The sequence below is a fragment of the Mus musculus genome, chromosome 3 (genome assembly GCF_000001635.26).
Source record: "Mus musculus strain C57BL/6J chromosome 3, GRCm38.p6 C57BL/6J".
Classification (NCBI taxonomy): Eukaryota; Metazoa; Chordata; class Mammalia; order Rodentia; family Muridae; genus Mus; species Mus musculus.
Window position 1 is genome coordinate 89,338,664 of NC_000069.6, and position 11,555 is coordinate 89,350,218.

The window sequence follows — 11,555 nt, forward strand, 5'->3', positions numbered from 1 at the left end:
CTCTCCAGTGCTGGGATTACAGCCACGGGGTTCATGCAGCACCACCTAAGAGGGCCGGTTCGGTTTATGTTTAGATCTTGTCCTTTGTGTCTTCATTGGTTCAAGGTAGAAAGCCTCATTGAAGTCTGGGAGGTCAGAGCTGGATGGCACATGAAGTACACCCATAGAAGAATCCAGCATTCTAGTCAGCACACAGCAAGTTCCTATTTGGGGGTAGGAAAGTGTGTACATAGGTGCCGTGCGCGCGCGCGCGCGCGCACACACACACACACACACACACACACACACACACACATGATGGCCAGCACCTGATACCCCAGATACTTTTGGAGGCTGAAGCAGAATTACCTTCCATGCATTGTTCTTTTGCTTTGCACACGCAGATGGTACAAGGGGAAGGACTGAAGTGGCTCTGGGGACACCCCTGACATTCCTCTAGAGCATCGTGCTGGGTGACCATTGTGGGACACAGCCTGCCCCTTATCCGCACACACCTCTCTCCCAGGAGTCCTCAGTCCTGAGGTCTAAATGATGAGGTGGTAGCAATCAGTACAAAGCACAAAGCACCTTTGTTCTGGAACCTTCAGGTGGGGGCAGGGAAGTGGAGGAGGCAGGTGTGAAGCCTTGGAATCCAAGCAGCCGCTGCCCTGCTCCACCCAGGCTCAGGGCTCTGAGAACACCAGTTAGATCCATTTTCCCAGCCACTGGTCAGAGGGTGGGGATGCAGGTCTGACGACTTAGGTCATTTGTCTCTAGCTGTGGTGGGGGCTGAGCAGCATTGCTGGGGAGAACTTGGGAGTCCAGAGGCCATCGGACCCAGACTGGGCAGAAGCAAGCCAGAGGCATCCTAAGTGACACATTCTTGTTGACCCTTTCTGGGAAGTGATCCTATTCTACAGGCCCTGGTTTGACCCAGCAGCGTCTCCTAGTGGCCAGACCTGCAAACAGCAGGAACTACCCAGCTTCCAGGAGCAGACACATTCCAAGATCTCACATTTATTACAACAGAGCAGAGATAGACAGTGTCCATGTCCTTCCGCCACCTACTCCAGCCCCGGCTTCGGCCCCTCCCCAGCATCCCGCTGCAGCTATTTTAGTGCGTCCCCAGGTATTGCTTAACAGCGCCTGGTGGTTCTTTAGGGCTGGACACCAGATTGTCTGTTCTCCTGCTTCTCTAGTGTTTGGGGCAGAGGTTCCATTTCTTTGAGTCTTAGAGCTTGAGAAGGAGGCAGCCAAATCTCCAGAGGTCAGAGGTAGAGCGAAGATGCTGCAGGGGGTGGTGGAGCTGGCCTGGAGTTTAGAAAAGCCAAGAAGGAAAATGGTCAGAACTCCTGCCTAGATGCCTCGCTGGCAGCAAGTCACTTAACCTCAGCAACACCCTCTTCACCTACCTGGAGGGCACCACCAGCGGCAAGCTTCCATCTCCTGGGCCAGGCAGGTCACCTGGTGGGTGCTGGCCCTGTGGGTTGGCAGGCAGTGGCTTTCTTGGGGGTGGGGGTTTGGTAGGCCCCTGAGACTGAGAAAGAAGGCCAGTTTGGAAAGAGGTCATGTTTCTCACCCACAATGTAGGGGTTCTAAGAGCCGTGCTAGTGGTCACTTTTGTCTCCAAACAAACCTGTCACTACCAAAGGTGCCACTGGGATACATGCCGTCAGGCACAGAGGGAGGCAACCTGTCTCCCATTGCCACCATTGCTCTAGGTAGGAGAGGCAATGTCCTGTTCCCCCTCACTGTTACCTTTGGGCGCCTCACCACAGGGTCAGCGGGCAGAGGGCGAGTGGGGGGATTGGATCGGTCAGCCAGCGCAGCCTGAACAAAGAGAGGAGCAGTGGCTTGGAAAGCATGGTCCAAGGTAGTGAGCGTGCAGACACTACCCAGGGGTCGACATGCAAACTCAGCCGAGGGTGGGGGTGGGAGTGTCCAGAGGAAAACGGGAGCATGCGCAGAGCCCCGGGGAAGGAAGGTGCAGATCGATCACGGAGTCCCTGGATGGCTGCAGTCCTACTATAGACCACCAGGTGGTAGTAGAGACCATGGCGGGAGGCTCACCCTTTGCTGCATCTGGGACTTTGAAGGCTGAGGGGGCACCCTGGTCTCCTAATGAAGAACACCACTGGGGGGAAGCAGGGATGAGAACTGCGATTGGGCACCACACCTCCCACCTGTCCTGAGCCAGGGCAAGGCCCAGCCCAGATTTACCTGGAGTTTCTTGGGCACGGGGTTAGGTGGCAGCGGCCTGGAGGGGGGCACTGGAAAGCTGACCACACTAGCTTGCTGAGAAGGCAGGAGGAGCAGACAGGCAGAGTAGGCAAGAGGAAACAGACAGATGTGGGCAGAAAGGGGTTAGTGTTCAGAGAGGGCAGCAGGGCCCCAGAGGCAGTGAGGTCACTGAGCTGCATGCGGGGAGTGGCATGTGCTGGAGGGGACATGCAGGCTGACTCCATACACACCCTCTTGCCATTAAAGGTAGAGGGCTTAGGCCCTGGGCACTTGGCATCCTTTCACACATGATGTCCTGGGCCTTATCAGATCTTAGCACACGGAAGGTCCTTTTGCACAAGGCCCCATTATCCCATGGCTCTGGTCGCTGTGAAGGGCATGGATAGAACCATCTCTCAAAGCCACTGATTGGGCCAGCTGAAAGAGCTCAGCAGAGCCTTCTGGTGGTGACTGGCTCACCCACTCTGGCTGTCCTTGTTTCTCTGCCTGCTACTTACTGGTCCTGAGTCCTTGGATTGACTGAGTACTCCAAGTCTTTCTGAGTCTTGAACCCTTAGTGCTACCTCTAAGGCCCGAGTTAACAAGTAATGTGGACTCCTCTTTCCTCTGGCATCCAGGGCTTACCTTAGTGCCTGTCATCTGCTGTGCCCGCTGTGGAGGTCCTGGTCGTTCAGGAGGACAGGATTGGGGTGCCCTGAGTATGAAGAAAGCCAAAGAAAAAAATGGGACTAGCCACCTACCTGCTGATCTGGGAGAATTGAACCCTTTGGCCCTTGGAGGGTAGTTGTGTGTGCTTGAGCATCCTGGAAGAAGGCTACCTTTCCCCTGCCTTGGGGTCCTGAGAGAAGTGGCCCTTGTATCTGGGGGTGAAGTTAAGGGAAATACACAGAGATGACAGGTAGGTGTGTAGGAATGGTAGTCAGGAAACTCAGGATCTGAGAGTTGGAACTTAGAAGCAAGGGGTAAGGACTGAATGTCTTGGGGCCTTTAGAATCAGGGCTCCAGGACTGTCCCTGACTGAAGGAAACAGCAGCAGGGACAGGATGTTCATACCTATATTGGCAGCTGGATCCCTTAAGCTGGCAGAGCCGCTGATGCAGGCGGGCACGGTGCCAGTAGCTGGCACCAAGTAGTACGAGGACCAATAACAACAGGAGGCTGAGGAGCAGGCCTGTGGTCAGGGAGCTGGTTGCTATGGAGAGAGGTCCAAACTGAGGGTGGGTCTGGCTAAGAACTCTCTCCTGAGAGAGGAGCAGGGATAGGGAGGAAGTGAGGTGCTGAGGAACCAGAGACACCTTCAGGAGTCACAGAGTCAAGGGACAGAGAGTAAAGGGGTCAGGAAGGGGACGAAGGAGAGAGGAGATGGTCAGAGCTTCCCAATACCCCGGGCCCATCCTCTAGCTACCTTTGAGCTGGGTCATGCAGTCTGGAGGTGCCCAGCCCTCTTCACAGCGGCAGTGCCCGCTGCTGTCACAGACCTAGAAGGACAAAAGGCAAGCAATGAGGGCGTCTGTCAGATAGGACCACTTCCCTGTGTATGGCTTTCCTTTTTGTTTTATTTTGCTTTAGTTTTTCAAGACAGGATTTATCTGTGTATCCCTGACTTTCCTAGAATTCGTTCTAGAGAGCAGGCTGCCTTCAAACTCGGAAATCCACCTGCCTCTACCTCCCAAGTGCTGGGACTAAAGGCATGTACCACCACTGCCGGCTTTTCAAGAATTCTTTTTTATCCCCTAAAGCTTCTCAGACTGTCAGGAATGCTTCGGAGGATGGGTAGACAGGCAGTCCTGGAGAGGGGGAGTCTTTATCCGTGCCAGGGGAAATGCCAGCAAGCTAATGCTTTTGTTGTTGTTTTTGTTTTTGTCTTTTGAGATAGGGTTTCTCTGTGTAGCCCTGGCTGTCCTGGAACTCACTCTGTAGACCAGGCTGGCCTCAAACTCAGAGAGCCGCCTGTCTCTGCCTCCCAAGTGCTGGGATTAAAGGCGTGTGCCACCCCCGCCCGACTAAGTTAATACCTTTAATATGCTGGTCACTAGTTAGCCACTTTCAGGCCCTCCAGGATATGGGTACCATTATTATGTCCACTTGGAAGAGGAAACAGCCCAAGAAGGCTAATAAAATATCCTGGGAAGTGGCAAAGACGGGAACCGAGGTCTGTCTGCTTCCAAGTCCAGACTTTTCCCTTCAGTGGGCTCGCTTTCCCCCTTCATCTCTTCCACACCAGCTCACCCCATGGCCGTGGCATTTTCTTCGACATTCCTGTGCTCCCAGGAGATCCACGGGCTGGCATCGGTGGCCGATGCACACCTGCTCCGTAGAGAGAAGAGCAAAGATCACATTCTCAAAGCCTTAGAGGGACTGGGGCCTGCAGGACTGTGAGGCTCCCCTTTACAGACGTGAAACCGAAGCTGGGTGGGGAAACAAGACTGTTTGGCCTGAAGAATCTGGCTTGTTATGGGTCAGAGGCTGCTTCCCACCCATTCTCAATCGCCCAGGCTACTCACCAGGCCAGGACCACAGGCAGTGCCAGGCAGAGCCAGAAGAGGCTGGGCCACATCATTGCCCAGGTCCAGGTCCACCCAGCTGCAGTTTAACTGTGTCCCGTTGGCTTCCAGGACCTCCGAGAGCCGATCTTGGACTGAGCCCAACAGAGGCTGGCTCCTACCCCACTGGCACTGCAGTTGCCCACACATGACATCTCTGGGGGTAGGGAGAAAGGCCAGAAGGGTTGGTAGAAGAAGCGCCAAGGTGCCCACAAACTCAGGAAAAGCCCATTTTTCCCCACTTACCTAGGGGCACAAGGCATGTAGCTACCACCAGGGCTGCGCCCACAGCTCCCAAAGGCATTACCCCGAGTGTTGGCTGTTTGGAGGCAAAGTGGCGCAGCAGGCTGGGCCCCGGGTCCCCAAAGTGACTGGCACTGCCGGGCATAGGAGGCACAGCGCCCATGCATACACACAGCCTCTCCACTAGCACAAGGCTCACCGTCCCCAAGTCTGATGTCAGACGGGCACTGAGAGCTATCTCCTGGGCAGAACTCAGGCAGATCACAATCGTCTGTGGGAGGGCGGCACAGCCAACCAGCTGGGTGCAACTGTGGAGGGTAGTGAGCATCAAAGTAGGTACTGGGCAGGGTCAGCCAGGAGCTCAGGGTCAGAGCTCAGGATGAGTCTTTGAGCCTGGCACCTGGCAGGTTAGCTCGGTGGCGGGGGCTAGTCCCAGGTCCATACCCACCTTGCAGTTTTGACAACAGGGTCCATCAGATGCACACTGCGCTCCTGGCCTCAGCTGGCAGGTGAAATGGTCACAGCAGGGATCAGTGCATTCCTGCAGGCAAGGGTTCAGAGGGGGCCTGAGTCTCACAGCAGTGCCTGCACACAAGCCCTCCGGTCCACCCAGGGAGCAAACCCAGGTATCAAAGGCACGGAGTGAACGAGAGCCGGCCCCTCAAAGCCAGAAAGCTACACAGGAAACTCAGGGCTGAATAACGAGAGCGAGGACACAGATGGGTGCGGGCAAGGCTTTGGGGTCAGGGGCTCACATCTGGGAAGCCACAGTCACACTGCTCTCCGGGGTCCACAAACATATTTCCACACAAAGAGGACATAGGGGCCAGGCTGGGTTGCCGTTCGAAGAGGCAGCTGCCCATTCCTTCCAGGAGGGCCTTTTCCAGGGCCTGTCGGCTGCAGTTGCTGAAGTTCAAACCTGGTAGGAAGCTGAGGAAAGCAGCCAGGCGAGCTAGGCAGAGGCTCTCGCACCTTGCCTTACCCTCATGAACCCTAACATCCCATCCCCCACCTCACCCCACCCCCAGTTACTCACTCTGTGGAGGCCTCCATGATGCAGCTCTTAGCCGGGGCTGGACCTGGACAGGGACAGCTGTGCCCGGGAGAATCATGGTCCAAACCCAGACTGTGGCCCAATTCATGGGCAATCGAGGAGGCAACGCCTAAGATGCTTGTGGAGTGGTCCTATCATTGGGGAGGGAGATACCCCAGGTCCAACCCCAGCCTGGACTCAACACAATGGTCAGCCTACCCTGACTATTCCCGTCCCCTCCTCATCCACTGCCTTGGATACTGATTCCTCCTTAATTGACTAAAGTAGGAGAGTCCAGGCCTGGGTGCCAGATATATATATATCCCCCAAATATCACCTCTGCCTTTGGGCCTCTTTCCCCCTAGAAATGCAAAGATGTCATAAGTGACAACTCTGTATTCTACAATCAACTGGCCACACACAAGTTCTGTGACAAGTAAAGGCCACTTTGTGGCCCTCTGCCTTCTTTCCCCACAGCTCTGAGACTGGACAAGTTTGAAGAGAGTGTTCAGTGAATAAAGGCCCCAAACACTGGAGAAGTATATGGGGAAATGAGGAGACCTGCAGACAGCTTACCATATTCACACCTCCGGAGAAGTCAGGGGAACAGATGGAATTCTGAATGGCCATGCCCACCATGGGACCAGAGAAGGAAGTTACACTGCAGGGCAGAGGTGAGAGATCAGAGTCTAAAGCCATCATTGTCAGAGCCTCACGGGAGATGAAGGGATGGACACTCAGCCGTGACAGGATAGCATCAGGCCCCGGTAGCAGAGTTTGGGATCCTTACGTCACCAGTTGGGCACTGTCATGGGGCAGTCGAGGCAGCAAGTCTGTCCGGCGCCAGCGGAGGAAGTTGTCTAGCAGGACAGCTGGGTTGGAGCTCATTTCTATCAGGTTGTGCTGGGTCCATGCCTCTAGGCCCACAAGGGCTACCCGGACATTCAAGGGCTGGAAGAACTAAAAGGGCCCAGGCTCAGAAAAGGGGCGGGGCCGCAGTAAGATAGTGATGGGGCTAGGGCCACAGTAAGGGAGGGCTGGGCCTCCTACCCAGCCCCAGACTCACCGTGTCTAGCAAGAGAGCCGCTTCTAGTGTCCGGTTCAGCAGTTGTTGGAAGTCAGGGTACTTTCTGACCTGGGGATGGGGGGGGGGGAATGGGGGGAGTGGGGTTATCTTGAAATGTAGGAAAGTGGGGGTGGGGCAGGGAGCAGGAGAGGGCTATGGTGTCAACACACTCACCTCTGAATTATCAGCCACAATCACCAACTCCACAATTTTCGTCTCTGTTACTACATCTCGCTTAAGCTGTGGATAAGAAGTGAGATGTGTCAGGCAGATTCTCCTCAGGGCCAGGGCTGGGTAAGCTGTGTCCATACCCACTTTGAGTAGTTAAGATGAAGAAGACCTCACAGGGTGTGTGAGAGCTCAGAGACCTGCCCATAGTGGACCAAGGACAGATTATGAAGCCCATAATGGGACTCTATTTTCCCACTCCAAAGCAAGCTTTTGGTTTTTTTGAGACAGTGTCTTGCTGTGCAGCTCCGGCTGGCAGTGAACTCTATCCTCCTGCCTCTGACCCCCAAACAGCTGCTAGGAAACAGTTGTGTATCATCAAACCTGGCTTCCTTCGATTTTAAGAAATACTAACTAAAGCCAGGCATGTTGGTTGCTTTAATCCCAGCACAGGCAGAGGCAGGTGGATCTCTGTGAGTTCAAGGCCAGCCTGGTTAAGTTTCAGGACAGCCAAGGCTATATATATATATATAGAGAGAGAGAGACCCTATCTTAAACACAAACAAACAAAAGCAAATCAAAACCTATTATGGGTGGGTATGGCAGAGCAGACCTTTAATCCCGTTACTCAGGAGGCAAACAGACAAAGAAACACAAAAACAAAAACAACTAAATAACAGCTGACACATACAGTGTTCCAGGCACCAGTTCTAAGCACTTGCCATATCAATTCACTTTAATTTTCACACTGTAGTGTAATCTCCATCTTTGAAAATTAGGATTTCTTCCTTGGAAAATAGAGCTTTGGGCAGCACCTGCCTTCTCGGGTTGCTAGGAATAGCAATCGAGGCAGTGTTCACACCATGTCTGAAACATGGGGATGGCTCCCTCAGCAGCAGCAACCGTCCCTGGGGTCTGGGCTCTCAGGCTGCCTCCTCACCCTGTGAGCGTGATGCTGTTCCAGAAGGAGGTCTGGTCCTGCCCGAGTGGGCACAGAGGCATGCCAGCTTGGGGCACAGGTGTGGCCCAGCAACAGGTGGTCTTGGATCCGAGAAATGACAGGACGCTGAAGGTCCCCAGGGCCCAGCTCCAGTGTATAGCCTCTCTCTGGGGACAGGACAATGAGCCCCCTAAGGAAAAAGACAGGGAGTCAGAGTATTTCAGCTCCCTGCCTGTGTGGATCCTCTTCCCTGGTAGCTAACCCACCCACAGTACCTGATCCCAGAGCAGGCACAGAGGGACACCCAGGAGCTGGGGTGGCCCTGCACTCGTCCTCGGTAGCAGCAGTTTTCCTACAGCAGGGAAGCCACATTAGTTAGCACCAGCCCACAGGGGAGACCAGACAACCCTAGAGTCCAGCTTGCCAGCAAGGGCAGGCAGGACCCTCCCACTTCCTCCAGGGCTGCCATCCTCCCTTCTTCCTTCCCTCTTTTGCCCAGGCCTGAAACAGCACCAGAGGGCCTGACTCACTAGACTGTAGCCCTCGCTGACCATTCGGGTGCCATCAGGCTGGTACCACACCAGAGTTGGGCGGCCAGGGATTAGATCTCTGTGAGAAAAAGAGGGCAGGATTTGAGCCACTTCACAGGGTATTGGGGTGACAAGCTAGGGCCTGAGGTGGGCAAGGGTTTGTTAGGAACCAGGCAATGCCACCAAACGAACTACTCAGTTCCTCGGAGGCCACACAGATGAGCTGTCGCTCCTCCTGCCTGTCTGAGTTCCAGGATGATTTTTGACATCTATAACTGTACGAACTCAGGCAAGTTATTTAATTTCTCTGAGTTTTAACTTCTTCAAATGTTAAATAAAGATGATAAGTAATAGCATCTACCTTATAGGATTGTTGTTAAGGAGTCCGTGAGTGTAGTTCTCAGTGCATAATAAAGGTTATGTAAATCACCTCCCAGTAATTATTCGCGCCTGCCACCTTACCTATTTTGTAGAAGCTCCAGGACATGACTCTCACTGTCCAGCTCCAAGGAAATCCTCAGGGCCTCAGGTAAACCAGTCTGTGGACACCAGAGGCATGTCACCTCCCCTATCCCTGCCCACAACTTCTATCCTATAAAATCAGAAAACCTCAGGCTCTCAGGAGAGTACCAGTGATTAGGTCACTGGTTGGGGGATCCCATGGGAGGGTCCAGGAAACCCTGCCTGGCCTGGGCATTGTTCTAGGGGCTTATGTGGGGAGGTCAAGGAAGGTATCTGAGCCACCCCTTCTCGGCTTCCTGCCCAGAGAGGAAGCATCATGAAGGACCCAGCACAGGCCCCAGCCCTTCCTCTGACTCAGCTTCAGAAAGTGTGTATCTGTCTGTCTGTCCCTTTCCAAATCTCTCCCTTACTGAAAAAAAGAACAGTGTGAGTGGAAAGGAGGAGGCTTAGTGTCAGAACTCTCCCAGTGTACGTGATGGACAGACAGGCTGAGGCCGAGGCAGACACGTATGTGCAGAGGGGATGGAGCTGAGTGTAGCCGGGGGCTTGAAGGAAAGGAGCAGGACCCGGATGGACCTGTTACCCTCAAGATGATTAATACTGTGGAGTGCGAGGAAAGAGAAAATCTTATTAGCAGGCTGTCCCTCACCTGAAGCACGTCTGCTAGGCTCATTGGGGGGCTGTCCTGAACAACCCGGCTCTCCATGGATCCACTCAGCGTCCTCTCTGGGCTGGCTTGCTGCTCTTCCTCAGTGCCTCCTGCAGGGTCCCAGAACATCCTAAGAGATTGCTGAGGAAATCCCTAGCAAGGCTGGAATCACTAGTGTCCTCAGACCCACCGACCCTCAGCACAGAAGGCTATATCAGTGACTTAAGCGGTCCTGCAGTGTGTGCCAGGATTTAAAGGAGGATATGGGAAGGAGGGGTTTTTTTTTCCCCAACTTACGGATTTCACCCATAAGTCCCCAAAGTTCAGAGTATCCAGCTTGCAGCTCCTCCTTGCCTTCCCTTTGGCCAATCCCAAGATTTTCACGGGGGCCCTCCCTTGTTCCCATCCCTTCCCAATCACACTCCCCACCCAATCAGGAATGCCCTTTCTTAGGTCTAAGAGAAGTCTGTGGCCTAGTGCCCACTTGCCCTTCCTTTTCCCTCACAGTAGAGATGCCTGCCGGGAACACCCATCTTTGGGTGAGCAGTGCAAACACTCTGACCTCCCTAAACAGCCTTGATGCCCAGTCAGGCGCACCCGTTCCCAACAGCCTCCGCTTCCTCCGCCAGCACCCCCCAACAATGGCCCTCTCCTCTCCGGACACTCCACCCCCGCCTACCCTCTCGGCCCCCAGCCCAAGACAGCAGCGGGAAGTGAAAGTTCCAAGGAGGAGTTGGTGTCCCAGTCTCTTTCCTGGCGAAAGCTCCCTCCCCTGGCTCCTCCGGGCCCCTCCCGCTCCGCCAGGCTTCTGGTGGCAACCGCACCCGAGTGAGCGGTGCTGGCCGCCCAGGTCTGGAATGAACGGCTGAAAATAATCCTTTTCACTAAAACCCCACTAGCTAGTCCGGGCACTTCATTGAGTAGAACTGTCAGCTAGGCACTAGAGAGACGAAGACGTCAGTCCTAAGGAGTGACTCTTTCCATGATCTGAGCGCCCCACCCCCACCCCCCGCGCACGCTCTTCAGTGCCTGAGACTCAAAAGTGTCTGCAGGGATAACTCGGGACTTCAGGACAGAGGACGCCATCCTCCCTCCTCCTCTTCCTCCTCCTCCTCCTCCCCATCCTCCTCTTCCTTTCGTTCTCCAAATTACCTGGCCCTAGGCTTTGGTCCGCAGATCACGCAGGCTGCCCTCTGGTTAGGCTCCGGCAGACCCCAACACCCCATTGCCTCCGGGTTTCCTTGTACCTCTTTCCAAATCATCCCCTCGACCCACTGTCCTGGGAACTCACCTATATTTGGCAGCGGCGGGGAGGGCCGAGGGCTGCCCGCGCCCAGGAGTCCCAGAGCCCAGAGCAGCGCCAGCCGCATGGCCGCGGAGCTCCGGGCTGGACTGGGGCAGCAGGTGCGGGGCTACGCGTGGAGGAGCAGCCACGGCCCCGCCGGACACCAGCTCGGTGCAGCGCAGCAACTAGGCCCCGCCCCGCCCCGTCTGAGGCTCCGCCCCGCCCCGTCTGAGGCTCCGCCCCTGCCGCTCAGCGCAGCCTCTTTCCGGCAGCTACCGGGATGGGTTTGGACACCACAAGACTCGCGCCTTCCCTCCATCCTGCCTCCCGTCTGTAGCCCGGCTTCGTGGAGATTGTGCGGGCCAGTTCTTCCGGCTCACCCAATCCCGGATGCCTGCGAAGCACCAGCCGCAGGA

At 55.1% G+C, this 11,555-nt stretch overlaps 1 protein-coding gene across 7 annotated transcripts; it reads right to left on the reverse strand.

Annotated features, from left to right (window-relative positions):
- Positions 1–976: 976 nt before the first annotated feature.
- Positions 977–11,365, reverse strand: Adam15 (a disintegrin and metallopeptidase domain 15 (metargidin)). Of its 7 annotated transcripts, XR_375480.4 has the most exons (25): positions 11,146–11,364; positions 9,855–9,964; positions 9,206–9,282; positions 8,744–8,822; positions 8,489–8,565; positions 8,214–8,403; positions 7,280–7,345; positions 7,106–7,174; positions 6,830–6,999; positions 6,616–6,700; positions 6,043–6,191; positions 5,762–5,936; positions 5,455–5,547; positions 5,010–5,314; positions 4,725–4,920; positions 4,450–4,527; positions 3,626–3,698; positions 3,274–3,412; positions 2,845–2,914; positions 2,451–2,587; positions 2,200–2,274; positions 2,050–2,113; positions 1,738–1,809; positions 1,392–1,516; positions 977–1,290 (listed from the first exon to the last, which is right to left on the reverse strand). XR_375480.4 is itself a non-coding variant. In NM_001037722.3 (23 exons), the coding sequence occupies exons 1-23, from the start codon at positions 11,222–11,224 to the stop codon at positions 1,248–1,250; spliced, it is 2,595 nt and encodes an 864-aa protein (NP_001032811.2). In that variant the 5' UTR covers positions 11,225–11,365; the 3' UTR covers positions 977–1,247. The 7 variants fall into 7 exon arrangements, 3 of the variants coding, with proteins under 3 accessions (NP_001032811.2, XP_006500981.1, NP_033744.1); XR_375482.4 differs by lacking the exon at positions 2,451–2,587; XR_375479.4 differs by lacking the exon at positions 2,050–2,113.
- Positions 11,366–11,555: the final 190 nt, after the last annotated feature.

Bases quoted from the DNA above. Each gene is read 5' to 3' on its own strand.
- Adam15 (NM_001037722.3), bottom strand. From the start codon at position 11,224: ATGCGGCTGGCGCTGCTCTGGGCTCTGGGACTCCTGGGCGCGGGCAGC. The intron at 8,404-8,488 runs GTACTGTGGGTG...CTTTTTCCTTAG, and splicing joins TGTGCCTGCTCTGGGATCAG to GGGGCTCATTGTCCTGTCCC. The intron at 5,548-5,761 runs GTGAGCCCCTGA...CCTTGCCTGCAG, and splicing joins GTGACTGTGGCTTCCCAGAT to GAATGCACTGATCCCTGCTG.